The sequence below is a fragment of the Tetrao urogallus genome (assembly GCF_951394365.1).
Source record: "Tetrao urogallus genome assembly, chromosome: 18".
In the NCBI taxonomy this organism is placed as follows: Eukaryota; Metazoa; Chordata; class Aves; order Galliformes; family Phasianidae; genus Tetrao; species Tetrao urogallus.
The window spans coordinates 3,766,560-3,786,784 of record NC_136831.1 but is presented as its reverse complement, the minus strand read 5'-3'; the positions used below and the strand labels follow the sequence as shown (position 1 = coordinate 3,786,784).

Genomic DNA, 20,225 nt, shown 5'->3' with positions numbered 1-20,225 from the left:
AGTGCATTTGAAGTTGCTTTAATTTTTGGTTTCTGCTGTTTTAAAGGGTTTAAATGCAAAAACACTGTTTGAGGTTCCCTCCCAGCCACCACAGCGGGGTTGCTTTGTGGAAACTTTGCTATTTGGCCACGTGGCTGGAGCTGGATTTAATGTTCCCCAACTCCAAGAATTCCCTGCTCGGTATTTAGGAGGATACAAAAGCACAAACTGGTGTTTTCTTAATGATATACTCTGGCTATATGAGATCTACAAATTGCTACATAGCATCTGCCACTTAATCCTCTCCCCTTGACTTTTCTGTTGTCAGCCTTATGTGGATGCAGAACCAGCTCAAAGCCCCTCCAACAGAGCATCTCAGGATGGCGTGGGATGCATCTGTGGCTGCACAGAGGCAGCTCCATGTTCACCTGCATGCTTTCACACTCTTTCCTTTGAATTTCTTCTTGGTTGCCCAATGTAGGAAAGCTCTAGACCTTAGACGTGTTATTGGATTTCTCCAAAGTGGAGTTTAGCCAAGTGAATGAATTACCTGTTATCATTCTGAACGATGTTGTTTTGTCTCTCATTCTAGCTGGGAAAATGCGGAGAGCATTCAAAAAAGCCTCAAAAATTAGTCAGCAAACCTGGGCTCTCTTATGGAAAAACATTCTGCTGGTGTGGAGGAAGAAAACAGAAAGTTTCCAGGCAAGTGTCTATTCTTCCAAAGGAAATTTAGGATTTCCACTACCGAGTATTTTTACATCGTGTTGTTTTTATGTCAGATGATACATGAGGAGCCTCAGCTGGCAACGTGGCTCTCTGAAAAATGTCCTCAGTTACAGCTTTTCCTGTGACACTACAACAAGGGCTTGATACAAGGCCAGCTTGCTGCTTTGGTTGCTGATCCCATCTCCACGCTGACCAGAACACAATGCACAACGCACAATTGCTGGTGTAAGATTATAGGCAGACCTCATTGGCTCCTGTGCTAGGACATGTTTTTCACTTGGAACAGTGCTGATATTTTAAAATTACAGCTCCTATGAAATAGCTTGTTTATGGAAAGACTGCATTTGTGTCTAAATGCTTTGGACCATGCGGGTGGATCCATGCACGATGAGAAGTCCTTGAGTTAGCACCAGGCACTTCCCAGTGCTCCCAAACTCCACATCACTGCACTGCCACTCACCTGTATTCCCCTCCTTTCACCTAGGAATGGATCACCATTGCGATTCTTCTCTTAATAATACAAGTATCATCAAGTGTGATTTACAATTTTAAGCGACAAGAAATCCCTTACAAGTTCCTTGGGCGTTTGGATGACCCCGCCTTCAGGGTGAAGGAAGCGACGCTCATCTACGCGCCTGCAACCAGCACCACCAGGAAAATAATGGGAAGAGTGGCCTCAGACTCTGTGCTGAAGGGTAAAGCTGCTCGTGTTCTCGGTGCAGATGTGAGGCTGCACAGATCCCAACCGTGGGCACCTCAGCCTTCATTGTGGTGGGAGGGAAAAGGGTTTGAACACTGCTCTGCGAGTGCACAGTGGCTGATGTGTTCTCTTGTCTCACTGCTGATCAGTGTTGTTTATTACCAGGTATAACAATAGAAGAGGCTGTAAATGAGAAAAACCTGTCAGCAAGAGGAATTTTTAAGTATGATGCAATCGGTGTTGTTTTTAAGGATGACTTCTCCTACCATCTCAGATTTCAGAGCTACAGTGTGATATCTCCCGTTGATGCCTTTGAACACATCGGTAAAAGGAATGAATGAAACCAGAGAACGTGATTTAGTGGTTGGTAACCCTGCCTGTGGCAATTGGGTTGGAAGTAGATCATCTTTGAGGCTCCTTCCAACCCAAACCATTCAATGATTTCATATTGAAATGAGTTTAGATGGATCTCTGCTGCCATGGCAATCCGATGGGATCAGGTCTGTATGTGAAAAGGAAATATTTTAATTGCAGTTTAAGGACAATGTCAAAGTGTTTTTTAGGAGCATATGTACATTATCCAAAGTCCTGGCTGTCCCCCTCCCTTCTATGCTGGATCATGCAGTGGAAGTGCACACTGTTTGTGCACTAATGCACTTCTAACACGCATTTAATACCTTAAAACATCAACCTGCACACACTTCTATCCAAATTACTTCTTTCTTTGACCAAATGCATTCACAGTTAGTGTCTAGAAGTAACAAAGCAAAACAAAAACTCAGCTTATTTCCAGAGAAAACATCAAGTGAGTTCATTGGTTAACTGGCCAAAAAGAAAGAAAAAAATGTCTTGGAAAACAGATTGTGAGACTATTTCTGCCATGCCCAGCAGTCAGCAGCTCCCCACAGCTGTGCCCACTGCTCTGGGTTTCCTAGAGGTGATGCCCTCCAGCTGGTGGCTTAATTTGGGTTGATTGGCTCTCAGGTCAAACATATTTTCAACCATACGCATGTATAAAAAATATATACAAATATATACATACATAAGACTTAATTTTCTTTGTTTCCCCTAGATACCTGCTACAATGTCTCATCACCCTACTGCAAGATTCCTTCGTACTGGTATGTAGGATTCCTGTCCATTCAGTCCAGAATTGATGCAGCAGTCATAGAGGTATGGGCGTGATGGAAGACATGCTTTATCCATAGTTATTCATATACTTTGCTTTAAAAAAAAACAACAAAACAAAACCAAACACATGGAATAACTGTGAGCTGTTGCTGACTTAGAGATTGGAAGCCCATTTCCGGACTTAAAAGGTGTGGAACTTATGTTGTTGCCAAAATATTTTTTTTTTCCCCTTTTATATTTGCACATTTATAGAAAAATTTGAAGTAAAATGAATGAAAACACCATTGCCAGAATCTTTATCTTTGAGATTTTATTTTTATCACGTTGGTCCATTTCGAAAAATAAATGTGAAGTGTTTAATATGGACCAAACTGTATTTTTCAGTGATAAACTCTTCCATCCATCATGAAAAGATAATTGTCTCCAAATACGGTATTTACAGAGCGTTAAAGCTCCTGCCCTTTAGCTATGCTATAATTGCTTTACAACTTCTGCTCTATTCCTTTTCCATCTGCTTTGTAGGTCATGCCTGTGCTCAAATGCAACATTAGCGTTTATTACAAAAAGATATTAAATTCTGATGGTAATTTACTGGTTTCAAATGTAACGTCATTACTGAAATACTAATTATTGTCAAGCCTGTGAAAAGCTGTTTATTGGCTGCTTCATTACGGAACATAAAATTAATGGCTGACTTCTTTTCTTCAGATGAAAACGAACCATTCTGTCTGGGAAGAGATGAAATCAATTAGCGGCATCCGTCTGCGATCACCCTTGATCAAATCCATATATAAAGTGAATTACATTTGGTTCACCATTTACAGCGTGCTGTGTTTCTCCCCTTATATGTACTTTCTATCAGTGAAAGTTATCAGAGAGAAAAAGAAGCTCAAGGTGTTAATGAAAGCAATGGGTTTACAGGACATCGCCTTCTGGTCAGTGGCACAGTGTGTTGAGGTTGGGCTTGGTGACCTTTTCCAACCTTAGAGGTTCCATGCTTCAATGAAAAGGGAATTTCTTGTGACTCGTTGGCAGGTTGTCCTGGAGCCTGCTGTACACCATTTACATCGCCATAACATCGAGTCTGCTGGCAGCAATCACGGTTGGAGAGGTCACCCAAGACCGCAGCTTTTCAGAAATATATTTCCTTTATTTTTTCCATGGCATTGCATCGGTAAGTCTGCTTTTGTGTTTTTAAACGATGAGTGACTTTTCCAGTTCCTAATTAAAACATCTAAAACTCAGACTGCAGAGTCTAGGGCTGCAAGAATGTAGCAGAAACTTCTCCATTACCTGATTTTCTTGTACAGTTTGTAGGCTGCTGTATCACTCCTGTAGATGACCTCAGATTTTCCCATGTTGTGGGTTCTTTTACCTTGTTGTTGTTGTTGGTTTATTTTTGCTTAATCACTAGCAGAAATGCATCCTGCTGACTCCTGGTTCTCTCTGCTGCAGATTCACTTCTGTTTCATGCTCAGCTCCTTGTTAAAGCAGCCTCATATTACCAGTTTTGTGGGATTTTTCCTTCACATCGTCTTTGGTTCGCTGGGCTTCATGACGCTGTTTGAACAAGTGCCACCATCTTTGGAATGGGTCTTTAACCTCTTCAGTCCTTACACCTTTACAGCTGGCATCTCAAAGGTATGCTCAAAACAAAGCCATTTTATCAGGAGCATTCAGCTTGCAGCACACACAGCTTCTGCCATCTGGCGTTGCATCTGCTGTATGTGATGTGCATCTCTGTAATGATGCAGTTGTGCCCCTACACCCTAAATGCTTTGCAGGAAGAAAACATGACTCCAAAAAGTAGATGTTAGCTATTGGTCAGCAGGAATTTTACTAGCTGAACACACCATAAGTTTCCATCTCTGGAAAGCTGTTGCAGCAGTGAGATATGGCCGGTGGGCACCCAGAGCTGCAGAGCAGCAATGTGTTCAGCTGCTGCCCCAGCCAACACCACAGGCATTGCACTGCTGCTGAGGAGACCTCTGCAAGAGTCCGAGTTCACTCTACTGAGACCCTTCTGATGCTTCTGGTCTTTAAGTCATAGAAACAGTGCCATCATCACAAGTGGATGGGCTTCCTGGGAACAAAAGGCCATGTGACACAGCTGTAGCTTGCGTGCCGTATCTCTGGCTAAAGGAAGGGCTGCATCTGATTTGTGCTGTTTTGGTTTTGGTTTTGTTTTTTTTCTACCTAGATTGTAAAATTGGAAAAATATGGACCAACTGTTGCAACGGAGTTGTACCCTTTCTTTAACCAATACAGCATGCTGATCCTGGACAGCATCCTGTATTTGCTGCTGGCCATCTACTTTGATAAGGTTTTGCCTGGTAAGTAGAAACATACGTGAAAAACAACAAATTTCAATTTTCTTCTATCCTGCCCCCTTGTCAGGGGAGAGGTGCCAAAAGAGCAATGGGATGGAGCAGAGGAAGCCATTATCTGCATGGAAGAGAAGAAAGGCATTGCAGCATTGCGCAGGCCAGGTTGTGGTGCAGCATCTTAGCAGCAGTAGACTGTGCCATGGAGGGCTGCCAACTGGGTTTGCTATCTTGCTCATGAAAAAAAGATGTAGGAAGATCCTGTTTCCCAACAGATGGCTGCATGCAGCTAAATAATTTGGCCTCCAAAGCAGGCTCCAAAAGGAACCTGACAACTTCCACCATGGCTCTGTGCTGGTCTACATCTGCTGCAATGGCCCCAACCACTTGAAAGGATGTTCTGATGTTCAGGTGTTTTGGTAACCATTGAGGTGACTGCTGCCTACATGCATTTATAGATACAGATGAGTGAGCAGAAATAGTAAAAATTACCCATCCTTTTTCACTGTCAATATACTGCTGCTACCCAAGAGCTGTTTGTGGTGTTTATAGAAGCTGAGCTGTAGCAGTGTGGGGGCTGCATTTCACTCTGTTTGTTTCTATTTAGGCAAATATGGGGTGCCATATCCCCCCCTGTTCTTCCTCAGGCCATCATATTGGCTGCAGCAGGGCAGCAAGTGCAGCACCCAGCCTGACCCCATCCCTGTCCCTGGCTGTGACACTGAGCCCATGCCTGAGGGCTTCGAGGGGAAGGAGGCCATCAGGTATGGAGAGCAGCTCTGCACGATGTGAGCACAGCCATAAAACCCTGGGGAATGGCTTAGAACTTATCTAAAGTGATTCCTTCAGATAGAATTACAGAACCATAGGGGTTGTAAGGGACATGTGGGGATGCGCTCATCCAACCCTTGGTGCTGTTGGGCAGGTCCAGCGTGGGGAAGAGGCCAAAAAATGTTCTTCCCACAGTTTTCAAAGATTACTTCCTTGCCAAAATGGTGTGATTCATTGCTAATAGCTTGCTTACCTTTCATTTAGACTATACAACATTAGAAAAATATACGAGAGGAAGGGCAAGAGAACCGAAGCTTTAAGAGGTAAGAGCTGGCTTAGTAATGGCTTTAATTTTATTTTTCACTGGCAATGAACCCAAGCTGTTCTGAAATGTATTGGATGTACCTGATTGTGCCTCCAGCACCGTTAAAATGCATTATGCAACAGTTATTCCTGCTGGGGTAAATCACTGGCATATTTCTACAAGGTTGTTACCTTTTCCTTTTCACTCCAGGAAAATTACTGTTTATTGCTTTTTGCAATGGCAGAAGTCTCCTTGAAAGCTGCGGGCTCGAGTGAAATCACCTCCCAACCCTCCCTGTGAAAATGTAAATTCATCCAGGCAAACACAACTCATTTTTTGGGCCCTAGCTGGAAGCAGGGCTCTTGTCACTGGCTGGGCCTTGCTCCCCCAGCATTTGTGCACTTGCCAGCTGCAAGGTACACCAGTGGTTGGCAATGTCATAGCACAGCCATGAGATGTTTGCTAAATGCCTTTGTTTAACAAGAACTGACGTCACACTGAAAACATCAGCGCGGTCTCAAAGGTTGATATTGAGTTAAGTACAAAACAAAAAGAAAGCCCACAAAAATCCCAAATGAGTCCTTTTTAAAAGGAAATGGGATGGCAAAGTCTCCCTAACTGGAAAGGCTATGGTTTCTCCTCTTCCTGTGGGTTCTCTTTTGAGTCATGCTAAAATAAAAGGTTATGAACCTTGCAGAAAACAAGGTCGACGTTTTTCTTCAATTATTTACATGCAGCGCATGTTTTCAGATCTGTGTAAGGAGAGATGGTGTCCCTCTATCACACTTAGCAGCAAGCCACAGGCAAAAGTCTGTTAGCCTTGCACGCTTCCACCCTAATAGTGCCGTGTTTCTCTTCTAGGTTTGTCCTTCAGCATTTATGAAGGTCAGATCACTGCATTGCTTGGTCTCAGTGGGTCTGGTAAAACTGCCCTCTTGAATGTGCTCAGTGGATTTTCCAAGCCTTCAGCAGGTAATGACTGGAGAAGAAGAGATGCTCTCTAGTTTTCAAGCGTAAATACGCAAAAAAGTAATTTTTCCTTCAGTCCTCCAATCTGGCCTATTGTAAGCACAGATTGCTCCTTCAGCATTGAGCTTCATGGATTTTCTCTTGTGTGTGAGCACATGTGGATGGTTATTTCTCCCTCTAGATGTCCTGATGTTTTCCATGAGCTGTATATCTTTGGGAAATACGTTTTATTTTGTCAGCTATACATTTCTATATATACTGCATATGACATTTGTTTCATTTATTCCTATGTGCAGGTTCTGCAGTGATTTACAACTACAAGGTGTCTGAAGTACAGGATATGGAAGGAATTCAGGCAGTGGTTGGGATTTGCCCACAGTTAAATTTACATTTTGAAGCCTTAACAGTGAAGGAAAACTTGAGAATTTTTGCTCACGTCAAGGGGATTCGGTGGAAAGAAGTAGAGCAAGAGGTAGGAATCACTGACCTCTATCACACAGCATCTTGGACGGTTTGTTGGGCTACATTCACAATACTTTCTCACATTAACCTGTTCTGCAGAAATTAGAACAGTTGTAATTTAGAGATGTGTTTTTAATTCTTATCCTATTGTCCTGAGAGTCAGAATTCAGATTTGCAGTATTTTTCCCGCAGCAAATCCATTTAAAAACATGTAAGTATTAAATTCAGAAGTTGTCTTCTCCTGCACTGTGTATGAATCAGAATATGACCAGTTCTGCATGTTCTTCTTTTCATGTGTTCCCAAGGTGCAGAAAGTCCTGGTACACTTGGACCTCACCGACCTTCAGGATGTCCATGCTGACTCTCTGAGTGGGGGACAAAAAAGAAAACTCTCTCTTGCAATTGCAATTTTAGGGGATCCCCAGGTAGGCACCAGTCCTACCACAGGCACGGTTTTGGTATGCAGACATCTGTATTCCTTTGCCCTTGTGCTCTGAAAGCCTGACTCACTTGGCTGCCAGAAGGAATGAGGAATCCAGGTGAATGAGAATCGTATTTTAAACGAAAATGGTGATCATATTCACATAGAAAGGGTAAAAATATTGAAAGCTCAATAAAAAATGGCCAGCATTTGAGGACGCATTGTGTTCTATTGGGTGAGAGGACAACAAGCACGGAACAAAGCCTGCCAACACAATGGCTTGTATGCATGAGACCTGCTCTCACCTTGCAGGTGCTGCTCTTGGACGAGCCAATGGTGGGGCTGGATCCCTGCTCCAGGCACCACGTGTGGGAGCTGCTGGCGGAGCGCCGGGCTGGCCGTGTGACACTCATCTGTACACAGTCTGTGGAGGAGGCTGATGCTTGTTCTGGTGAGCCCCGACGTTCACTCTGCGGCGTGGAAATTGGGGATTCCCTACTTGGATCCTGCCCTTGGGGTTCTGCTGTGATGCCATCTGCACTTGGGTTTTGTCCAGTAGCAACCACAAAATCTTGCAGTTGAGCAAAGGCTCATCCTCTGCCCCAGGTGTCCTTCCTAGGCCTTGCTCATGCTCTGCATGAGGGTGAAGACTCCCATAGGCTTAGCACCCACTCCAATTAGTGACGTTTCTTGGATTGATATCTTTCTCATTTCTTTATTTATCTTGGGCTGCATGGGGAATTTTGTAAGAATATATAAGCAGGAGACTAGCCTGGTTCTACTCCTCTTGACTTCACTATAAAAGTATCTCTAGAGTTCTGAAGAGCAGAGGTAAGGTCAGACTACTGCCTTGTTGTAAATCCCCACTAAAATCTCTGTGTTCCTACCTCCTCAGATCGGAAAGCTTTCCTTTCAAATGGGAGATTACAGTGCGTTGGCTCATCTCTGTACTTGAAGAGAAAATGGGGAATTGGCTATCACTTAAGGTGAAATCCTTTTCTTTTTGGTCATCACTCTTTTTATGAAAAGCTTCTGGTTGATGTATTTTCTCATAGAGTCTATGTCTGTATGGTGTTTTCATACAGAGAAATAAAAATCTTGACAATCCATTTTAGGAGTCTTTTGAGGCTGCCAAGTCTATCTTGCCTTGGATAGCAAGCTGCTTTTCTTTGGATCCAATCCTGAGAGCTCTGAGTATGCAGCTAAGATGACTTTGCAACCTCCTTTGCAGCCAAAAGGGGACCAGAGTAGAATGAACAGCAGCTCCCACATTCTCTATGGTGCCAGAGTGACTTACAATGGCTTTAATGTAAAGTTGCTTTTCATTGGATTTAAATTTCTGTGTTCTCGGTTAAGCAGTGCTGGCCAGGATCGTTATTCTTCGCCTCAACTATTTATTGCATGCATGGTAAAACCAGGGGCACGGCAGATGTCTGTGGATAATTCCCACTGAACTGCTGCCTGGTTTTGGAGATTTCCCTATGGCTTGAAGAATAACTGCTGGCTTTGTCTCTTAAATGGATGAAGCATGCATCGCTTTTTTTTGTTTAATACTCTTGCAATCACTCTTTAATACAAACAGGATGTGCATAGATGATCAGTGTGACCCTGGGCTTGCATCATCCCTGGTCAGGCGGTACATCCCCAATGCTGTGCTCAAAGGGCGGGACGGGGATGAGCTGTGTTACATGCTGCCTCTGGAAAACACCAAGAGTTTCCCAGGTAACAAAAGCCTGCCGTTGCATCGAGGTTGTATGGAGATGCCAGATCAGAATGCTAAGGGAGCCCAGGTGTTGGGCTGAGCTGGTTCACTTTGTCACACAGATCTGCTTGGCCACCTCGACAATGGCCTCTTGCTGGGCGTTGTTCATTACGAGGTCAGCAGGACAACCCTGGCAGATGCTCTCCTGAAGTTGGAAGGCAAGGAAGATATTGATCACAAAGGTAAAGCACTGCTTCCTTTCTGCAAGATCAAGCGTTTGTGTTTTGTTTTCAGTTTAAAAAAATATGCATGAGTTTCTGTTGAATGTGATGTTTCGTTGTTCTTGGCAGGTCAAGAGTTGCAGTTGTATAAAAGTTCAGATTTTCTTTGATAACGGCTAACTTCCCTGAGAAGTCTGAATGATTCAGGCTTAATTTGCCACAGGCTTCTAAACACAAGGACTAAAGAGCGATGTTGTAAAGGTTTTGCAGGAAATATCCTCCCTGGAGCAGGAGGTGGGAAGAGATAATCTAGTCAAGGGCAGTTCCCAAGGCCAGGGAAGATATTGCATGTGTGGTCACACAAGCTCAGGTTCAGCCGCTCTCAATTCACCAACATAAATTAATTCTGATTACCCAATGGCCTTTTTCTCTGCCATTTCGTCTTCTCTGACTAAAATAGAAGCACTCCTATTCAGAACTGAAAACCCGTGTTTATTGCTTGTGCTTAAAACACGTGCTTTGGAAGCTCATTGTGGATAATGGTGTTTGTCATGGTGAACGTGCAGAAAACCTGAAGGAGAGCGACCAGAACCTCCTGGGCTTTTCTGAACCTGCACACACAGCAGCAAGTGGCATGGAGCTCTGGAGGCAGCAGGTCCTCGCCGTGGCCAGAGTTCGTTTCTACAGATTGAGGCACGATGGAAAGCTTCTCCGGTCCCTGTAAGCACTGAGCCCTGCAGCCCCTATAGTGACTCAGGGCTTTGCAGAGGTTTTGGTCCCTGGGTTGACTGAGGGAAAGCTTAAAAACTGCTGGAGTGGTTTGGAAGCTGAGAAGTAGGTGTTGGTTGTGTAAAAGTTGCAGTGATAAAAACAGAACTTCCTGATAGAGCTCTGAATTGTTTAAGTATATTTCTCGGCTTTAAATTTCTTCTTGATTTTGCTACATGAATCACATCAGTGCTTAACGGTGCAATTCCCTGGAGCCACTCATGGTCTATTTTTCCATCTAGATTGCTGTTCTTTGGAGTATTTATCATCCAGATGCTCATGTTTTTCTTTGGTTTCAATCTATGGAACAAATCCATCTCAGAACTGACAGCCAGCAAGTATTTTCTTCCCGCTCAGCCTCCCACTCAAACTCAAAGCAAGGCAACAAATCTTCTCATCTTCAATGACACAGGTGAAGAGCACATGATGCTGATTGGCGTTCTGCATTACTCTGAGTGCTCTTGGAGCTGATAGGGCATCTTTGCCTTCTGTTTTCTGCATGGTCCTTTATAGGTCTGTGGCTCTGGGGGGTGCTTTGTTTTGAGTGGACACGAATCCAATTTTAGTGGTGATTAATGAGTAGCTGATATGTAAAAGAACCATGGATCAGCTAATTTTTTTTTAAAAACGACAATACATGAAGTATGGAAATGTGCCGTCTAACAAGTTTCGTTCAAATAGGAAAGAAAAACAGAGGAAATAGAAATTGATTCAGATTCTAAATGAATGTTTTAGCATTATTTGGCTTTGCAAGCAGGAGTTTGTCTATAAAAAAAAACTGACTGTATTAAAAACCTAATTCTAATTTGTGTTCTTGACATTAATTCAGGATCAGAAATAGAGGATTTCATTGCTGCTTTGAAGATTCAAAATATAATGCCAGAAATAACTCTTGAGAAAAACATCACAAGCCTGCCACAACATAATGGAGCTATAAAGATATCCCTGGAAGGCAAGGTGAAGGATGTTATTTTATTCTTTTGTCCTGTACGTCAATAGGATTCTCTGATGTTATGTTTATATGGGATGCAGTGAAATAGAGCAGCCAAAGGAGAAAATTTATTTGACGCATTAAATATTATCAGTAATCCTGTTGGTGAGAAGCCAGGATCATGGCAATCTTTGGAGAAAAGTATTAATGCAAGTCATCTCTGCTTTTCTCCATAGGTCATGATTTCCACCCATTGCTTTGCTCGTGGTGCCCCTCAGTACTCAGCCACGTCTCTAATAAAACTGACTGCACTTTTCATTGCTTTCCTCCAAAATTCTCAAGGCTCACGCAGGCACAAAGCTGACATCTTTCCCTCTCACACTTTCAGCACCGCCACTACACGCTCATGTGCGGCGCGGAGCCCATCAACTGCTTCCCTGTGCTCATCAACACCCTCAGCAACACCTTCCTGAGGCTCTTCAATTCCACAGCACGGATCCGCATCTGGAGCCATCCCTTCTCTAGAGTGAGCATCCTGCCAAATTAGTGTTGGAAATTACTTGAAATGGCCAAAATGCTGAGGGTTATAGGGGAAAGACTGGCTGGACCACAGTGTCTCCAGGGATTGGTTGGGGTCTGTGCTCCACTCAATGGGCATATTAAATACTGGGGCCATTGCTGTAAATTTCTACCATGGTGTTTTTTAATAAGGTTTTGGTACTGCATAAAAATTCAAGCTCATGCTAGGTAGGATTACAGGAGCAGTATTTTCAATTTGCTTCAGCATCAGAAATGTGTTGCCTAACCTCAACAGTTTACAGCAATTCCAATACCTCCTGCAAATTTTAAGATGATAAATGCTTTGTTTATTGTTTTGTGTTCTTCAGCACAAAGGGATTACTGTGATTACATACTTGTCCTATGGCTCATTTGTGTATTTAGCCATACTATACATGTCAAGCTTGCTAATTTTCTCTGGACTGCTATTGATTATGATTTCTGAATTTCTCTTCCGTAGGCAGAAAGCCCAGAAGTAGGCCGTGGTATTTTTTTTCTCAGTGTCGCTTACATGCTGATCTGGGCTGCTGGTTTGCCTCCTCACTTTGCAGTGAGCAGCGTGGAGGATTACAAGGTAAAAGGCATGCTCTGAAAGTGGTCTTGCACAAGGAGAAATGAATGGAAACACAACGTCCCTGTACAGACCAATAGTTGAACTATTTGGGTGCTTCATCAATAAAGACTTGGTAGTCAGAAAGATATTTTTTTTTTTTCACTTTTCCTTGAGAACGATATGCTTTTTAGCAACAGTTGGACTAAGATAGAATTGAAGGAATTTGGAAGAGAGAGGAATGCTCAGCTGGGAAGGAGAAGCACAGGCAATGGAGAAGGATGAGGAGGAGTGGGAATGGCATTTGATGTTCTGCTGAATCTCCTCCTTCTCCCCTTTCCATCACAGAAAAAGGCTCGTGCCCAGCTGCAGGTCTCAGGGCTCTTTCCCTCGGCATACTGGTGTGGGCAGGCACTGGTGGACGTCCCACTCTTCTGGGCCCTGATGTGCCTCATGTTCATAGTCGTGCTGCTCTTCAACCGCATCTGCCCCATGGAGGCTTTCATCATCCTGCCCATGGTGCGAAAATCCCCCTCCCTCATCCCACACCGTGTGACCACAATTGGCTGATCCTGATGTACTCAGTAATTTAACCAAACAAACCGCTGTAAGCAGGATTTGGTGTATCCACATCGATTTCCTTGCCAGTGACATCCTTCTCTCTTTAGGTCTTTAGTGCCATTGGTTACGGAGTTTCTCTCATCTTCCTCGTCTATTTGATCGCCTTTATGTTTCGCAAGCGTCGAACCAATCGTTACCTGTGGTCTTTTGTCTTCGTTCTGGTAAGAGGAGGGAATCTTCCCCCTGTAACATTTGATAACACACCTTGCCATTTGAGGTTTCGCTTTGAATGTATTAAGATTCAACAGAATAACCCAGATCAGTAGCAAGCAGCCTAGTTTTTAGTAACAGGATGCATAAATATTGGAAACACTTTTTCTGCTTTATTCCAGGTGAACTTCACTCTCCATATGTTCAGTAACAGCTATGTTTTCTTCTACATCTTCTCCACTTTGGTGCCCCCATATCCACTCCTGGGCTGGTTGATTTTCTCTACAAGAGTAAGTGCATGTGCCAGTAGAATCAAAAGTTGCCCCCAACTGCCCAGAAGATAAAGACAAAGAAAATGGGATAAGAAGAGCTCTGGGCTAGGGAGTGAGGGAAGAGATCAAGAAAATTTGATTTATTGATCCTTTACTTGATGGGAAGGTCAGTCCCTACAGCTCACACACCTGCACTGAGGTACACTGTGCTTGGCAATTTTTCTAACTGACTGATATTTTTTTTTTTTCTTGTAGCACCTATCATTTATTTCCAGTAGTAATCTTCTTCGTGATAAATGGAGTAATATCTTGGTTGCTGTCTTTGCAGTAAGGAACAATTTGATGATAATTATTTTGGAATAGATGCTTGTTCTGAGTTTACTCTTACAATGAGTTTGCAAAAGTCTTGCCACTAATAAATCGTGGGTTATGTGGTGGAAGTTTCACCCTGGATGTTGTTGGGGGGTACAGCGAAGTAATCATAGGCTTATCTCATGGGACTCCCACATGCTGCAACATATGTGGAAAAATGGTAGGGAATTAAGTGGACTTCAGGCAATAAGTGAAAGATGAATTAATCAGCCTAATGCTGCATCTTCAAAAGAAAGATGTGATTTCAGATCCTGTAGGATGCCTCCAAGATTCTGTCAAGGTGCAGATTATCTGAACCAAAATTGCAGCAGTGTAAAGTCAGGGCTGTTGCAAGTGATCTGCATTCGAGATGAAAACATTTGTTCTTTCCAATAGCTGAAGTAAACTGTGGGGCCAAGCATCCCTTTATAACTAAAATTAATTGTGTTGTTACCTTTCTCCATGCAAACCTAACTCATTATTATCTTCCAGCCTTACATCCACAGTGCGTTGTTTGGGTTTCTGCTGTGCTGCTTGGAGATACGATACGGAGAAGCAGTTGCAGAACGTGATCCCATCTTCAGGTGCGTACTGGGTGCACTGGGAGCAGCTGGCATGCCACTCACGGGCAGGCCCAGGGCTGTGCCAGGTGGGACCAGCCTGCCTCACCCTGATGGCAGTGGAACGGGATGAGTAAGCCCCAAAGTATTTTGCAAAGTGTGTGCAAAGCCCACATTTTCAGTTTTAACCAGTTTAGGGGAGGAAATTGAGAATGGAGGAAGGAAATTATTATTCCTTTAGGTCATTATGGATCTGAGGCTTGATTTGCTCCATTTCCTTGAGCATGTATTCAGGCAAACACCCACCCAGTGTGTTGCAATAGAAGGTCAATTGAAACACAGTGTCCTAGAAAGAATAGCAAATGTGATCCGAGCTCTTTTGGTTACGTTTGATTGCTGAGCTTTTAGGACATTTCACTGTAGCCGTCTACATTAATAGTTACAAATTGAAATCCAACATTTTACCTCCTTCCCAAAAGCATCAGTAGATGCTTCTCACAGGACAGATTTCTCCTAAAGTTCAATCAGACCAAGATCTTCTGCTAACCACTTACCTGTCACCAGAAGTGTGGGACAGACCTCCCAAATCACATGGGAGAAGACTTGTAATAGTGTTTGATTGTTAAATATAAAGGAATGGGACTCAGGTAGTTGTTGGATGCTGAAACAGCTCCAAAATCCTGTCCAGTGTGTTTGTGTGACCAGGTAATTGGCATGTGTTGAGTGGGGGGCTGGTCAATATTACTGGTGAAACACAAACTGAAGCTGACCTTTATTTTCTCATGTGTGCCAGTGCAATTAATTTTTCTTGCCCTGCAAATAAATATGAAAAATGAAAATGAACAATTGCCATCTGTGGCACAAATTCAAATAAACTGTGCTGAGTATTGCATTGGTGCTGCCTGTGAAATAAGCTCATAAGGCCCTGTAAACCTGAGCATTTCCAGAAGGGCTGCGTGGTGACCCCATCCCTGCCTGCAGGATCCAATGGAGAAGAGCCCTCCCCCCCTCCAACAGTGACCCACCAGGGCAGGAGCCCCCCGAGGTGCAGGCAGAACGGAAGCGGGCACGGAGTGCAGTGAGCTCCCTGCAGCCTGAGGTGAGCTGGCACGTGGTTTCTTCAAGTATTACTTAATGGTGAGAGCAGATGAGGTGTTTCATGAGAGTTTCTATTCCTGCTCGGTCTGTGAACTGCTGTGGTCTTGGTCTTGCAGGAGTCAGTTATCGTTGTCAATGGTCTGCGCAAGGAGTATGAAGACAAGAAAGCCTGTTCCATCTTTAAGAAAAAGAAGAAAGTTGCCGTCAAAAATCTTTCATTTTGCGTTAAGAAAGGTTGGAGTACCTTGCTGTGCCTTCCCACCAATAGAAAAGACTATGGAGACTTTGTTTTTGTCAGAATCCCCTCTAAAACCCAATGCAGGCAGCACTGCAGGGTTCATGTCCCTTCCAGCTCAAGCCATTCTATGATTATATCCTCTTCCACCAATCAGAGCTTCAATTTACTGGAATAATTTAACGAATGCCATTTAATGAATACATTCTTATACTGTATTTTGAGGGATTGCTGGGCTCCTAGAGGACAAGGTCTTAATAACAATTATCACCATTTACATTTGTTGCACATTTGTTCCAGGAGAGGTGTTAGGTCTGTTAGGACCTAATGGAGCTGGGAAGAGCACAACTATACGCATGATTTCTGGAGACATAGCAGTGACTGCTGGGGAGGTAGGAGGCTCTTTTGAGGCAGCGGGGGGTAGCCTTGATGCTTTCCTAAGTGAAGGTTGTGGTAAGAGAAGCTGGCAATGCAGCCCCTAATTCAGGGGATTTGTGTGCATGCAACTCTGCACATGGACAGAAATAAGAAGGAGGTGTTGATGCACGCAGAGCACGTTCTACTTTCATCAGAATCAATGTTAAAGACTTAAGGGTTTGAGCTACACGAAATCTTCAGGCTGGATTTGAAATCTGTCTTGATAGTTTCTAAGCACTGCAAGAAATGTTGACATGTTAAAAAGGAATGACGCTCCCTGAAAAGGCTTGCAAAACCAGGAAATTGAAAACGAATGTGAGCAGGGTTGAGCCAGTAACAACCCATCACTTAATTATGCGCACAATGATTAATGACATATGGTGGGGGGGAAATACCATTGCTATTACAGATTCGGGGCTGAGTATTTGAAAGAGAAAAGTGTTACTGGGCGATGATGGTTTCACACTGGTGCTATTCCCCACAGTCTGATGGTAGTAAACACCATTTGGCTTTGCACAAGCAGCACCCTGGGTGAGGAGTAGCTGTGCTAGATGGGGGTGGTCACAGGAATGACAGTTGGTTCCTTTTCCTTGAGGACCACATTGCTTCCCTGCAGCGCAGGAGAAAACAGTGGCATTTCCAAAGGGCTCGCTGCTTTCCCATAGCTGGGCACTGTCTCTGCAGGTGCTGCTGCAGGGCTGCAAGGCCGTGGTGCTGGGCTGCTGCCCACAGGAGGACCCGCTGTGGCTGGACCTCACTGTGCTCCAGCATCTGGAGGCCTACGCTGCCGTGCGAGGGGTGAGGAGAGAGGATGCAGCTGTGCTCATCAGCCGGTATGCAGCCAAAGGATTCTTGTTTCCTCTCTCTGGAGGTATCAGACAGGAAAAGGCTTTCTGCTAACAGTTGGTTGGCACAACACAAAGCACCTTACTTCTTGCATTAGCTGCGTTTACAGTTTTGAATTTCTGTAACAAATTTGTAAATTAGGAGTAGAATCATTAAGTAACCCCCAGTGATGCACATCAGCTGAAGGCTGCTTGTCAGCCCCTGGTTCTTCAGCACCCCTGGCTGTAGCATCAGCACACAGGGATGGTCATGTCAACATTTTTCCTTTCTATCCCCGCAGTGCAGCCAAGGCCTTGGACCTCCAGAAGTGTTTAAAAACCCCAGCAAGAAGACTGTCTGCTGGAGAAGCCAGGAAGGTCTGTGTTAGGTTTCTCCTTGGTGCTTGAGCAGGACCTGCTTTTCTTGCCTTGAGTGTGATGCACACATTCTAGCTCAGGAGCACATTGAGTGAGAGCAGAACACACTCCTGGGTGTTGTAAAACTTCATATTTTTTGTTTCACAACATAGCAATTTTCTTCTTGATTGAAATTCAGTCTTGAATTACAATTTCTGGAAACCCGGTGTGCTGATGGCAGATCCCAAGGCTTTGGAGGGAGTGGGTGCCTGGCATGGCATGGTTCCATCAATGGCTTTTCAATCCTGGCAGGATCCTCCACTCCCTCCCCTCTCCACATTGTGCACTAAATAAATGTGAATCACAATTAGATTGATGAGGATGATCACCTCTTCATGCCCTGTGGTTTGCATCTGCCTGTAGTCAGGATGGAAAATATCTTTCAGATCATTGGCAGATGTGTGTGTTTTGGTAAAGCTTAGTTTGGGAGATTAAAATGTTAAGTCAGAACACGAGGTGGGTTTACTGAATCCCTGTTCCTCTGTTTTTTTTGTAATCAAGAGCTTCAGCTTCTATAATATTGACATGGGTTAAAACATATGAGGTGACTCACCATCTTCAGTAGTGCAGCTTAAACGCTGACCTGGCTATATGTCTTTCCCATTCCAGCTGTGTTTTGCACTGAGCATCCTGGGAAGCCCAACGGTGATGCTTTGGGATGAGCCATCGGCGGGCATGGACGAGGCAGGGCAGCACTGCCTGTGGTGAGCAGTGCCTGGTGTAGGAATGGCTGGGCAAGAAAGGGCTCCTTGGTGGCTGCGGTCATCTGTGTTACCCCAGTGCACAGGGGTTGGGTATCACTCACCAGATTCCTAATCAGGCAGGCAGTAAGCCTTTGCCAACCTTCGTATTGAATCTTAACCAAAAAAAAATCTGAGTAGACTCCATCTGAAACCATGCATTTGGCAGAAAAGATAAAAATCTCCTCTACTTCAGAGCGTGAGGAAAAAAATAGAGGTAGTCCTTCCCCTCCACCATTCAGGCTCAGTGTTTTGCTGTCCTTTTTCTATAATAGTTTTACCTGGAACTGTAAAATTTTGATTGTTGTTGACGTGACGAATTGCAGTTAGCATCCACTTGTCATCTTCAAGCAGGGCAGATGAAACCTTTCAAATAACCATGGGCTTATTATTTCATAGGATCGTGGAATCAGTAAGGTTGCAGAATCACAGAATCACAGAATGGCCAGGGTTGGAAGGAATGAATCTCCTACCCTCCTGCCACATGCAGGGCCACCCACCTTCCTATTTAATACTAGACCAAAAAAAAATCACTAAGATCACCAAGCCCAACCATTGCCCCATCCCCACCATGCCCAATGACCGTGTCCCTCAAAATCTAATTATTCCTTGGCCATTCTGGGTTGATTTTATTATACCTTTGGCTGTTCCACGAGGTAATTGTGATCCCTCTGTTCCCAGGAAAGCTATCCAGGCTGCTGTGAGGAGCAAGGAGTGTGCAGCCGTGCTGAGCACACACTGCCTGGAGGAGGCGGCAATGTGTGACCGCGTGGCCGTGCTGGTGGCGGGGCAGCTGCGGTGAGCACCAGTGTAGCAACATGCAACATTGGTTTTCAGTCTTTATTTACGTTTATTTATTAAGACAATGGTCTCCCAGGTGTGTAATGGACACCGTTTTCCAAGGACATGGCCTTTATAGCAGCGTAGTGTAATTAATATAATGAATAAGAGGATGTATGTCTGCTGCTTCTATTCTGTGATTGCTTTATTTGCTGCTGAGGATGGTTTGAGTGCTGTTTTTCCTCCTCTGCAGGTACATCGGTTCCCCTGAGGAGATGAGAAGGAAGTTTGGCACGAGTTACATCCTGGAAGTCAAACCAAAGGACGTGGGGCAAAGCGATGCTCTCCATAGTGAAATTGTGCACCTCTTCCCTGGTGCAGCTCGGCAAAAAAGGTCCTGGACACATGCTGGGATGCACTGACCCTGCTCAGTCATTCAGCCAAGAATGCAGGAATCCTGCAAGCACACCTAAACCTTGGTGCTCTCAGCATGATGATGTGTTCACTTTCTATTACTTTTTCAGGATTTCTTCTTTGCTCACCTACAAGATACCAAAGCAAGATGTACTACCTCTGTCCCAGGCTTTCTCCAAGCTAGAAGCAGGTACAAGGAAATAAATAAATCAGTATGAAGATTGCTTTCAAATTGTTTGTATGGATTTGTATTTAAGGATGCCTTCTCCATTGATCTGCAGCTAAACAGAATTTCAAGCTTGAGGAGTACAGCTTGTCTTTGCACACTTTGCAACAGGTATGTTGGTTTAGAATGGAAATGTCAGGAATTTGTTCCTGAGAAATGATGTTCTATGGATGCAAAGCTATCTCAAAAAAGTTCAAATCCTGCTGTTAATTTAGAAATAACTTCCAGAACTGACAAACTGATACTGATCTCTTAGAGAAAAGTGTTGATTGAATTGCTTGTGTGTGAGAAAGCTGTGTGTACAGGAAATGTATTTCACAATATAGTACAGAAGATGACATATGCCTTGTTGGGGAAAAACAAATATATAGGCTAGAAGTAGAAACTGTGTGTACAGAAAACAAAGCCATCCCATGAGCAGTGTTAGTACCATCAGTCCTAGGCCATTATGGGGCTGTTTCCCCTGTGGTGCCTTGCAGGTGTTCATGGACTTCAATGGGGACCTGGAGGAGCCCGACCTGGAGGCAGCAGCTGAAGAGGCTGCAGAGCAGAGGTTGCTCCAGCCCTGAGCCCTGGGAGACATGGAGGAATATTTTCAGC

At 44.0% G+C, this 20,225-nt stretch overlaps 1 protein-coding gene across 1 annotated transcript; it reads left to right on the top strand.

Annotated features, from left to right (window-relative positions):
• Positions 1 to 359: 359 nt before the first annotated feature.
• On the top strand, positions 360 to 20,194 carry LOC306953361 (ATP-binding cassette sub-family A member 9-like; the record flags this gene model as incomplete). Its single annotated transcript, XM_079544256.1, has 39 exons — positions 360 to 456; positions 572 to 684; positions 1,193 to 1,403; positions 1,574 to 1,732; positions 2,481 to 2,581; positions 3,248 to 3,474; positions 3,575 to 3,713; positions 3,995 to 4,180; positions 4,740 to 4,872; positions 5,471 to 5,627; positions 5,899 to 5,957; positions 6,800 to 6,910; positions 7,204 to 7,379; positions 7,675 to 7,794; positions 8,103 to 8,241; positions 8,686 to 8,776; positions 9,373 to 9,512; positions 9,615 to 9,734; positions 10,274 to 10,433; positions 10,724 to 10,893; positions 11,311 to 11,438; positions 11,801 to 11,938; positions 12,431 to 12,544; positions 12,869 to 13,039; positions 13,189 to 13,302; positions 13,474 to 13,581; positions 13,819 to 13,890; positions 14,407 to 14,498; positions 15,456 to 15,573; positions 15,689 to 15,806; positions 16,108 to 16,199; positions 16,909 to 17,057; positions 17,351 to 17,426; positions 18,075 to 18,169; positions 18,887 to 19,003; positions 19,239 to 19,379; positions 19,510 to 19,589; positions 19,681 to 19,736; positions 20,105 to 20,194. The coding sequence occupies 39 exons, from the start codon at positions 360 to 362 to the stop codon at positions 20,192 to 20,194; spliced, it is 4,878 nt and encodes a 1,625-aa protein (XP_079400382.1).
• Positions 20,195 to 20,225: the final 31 nt, after the last annotated feature.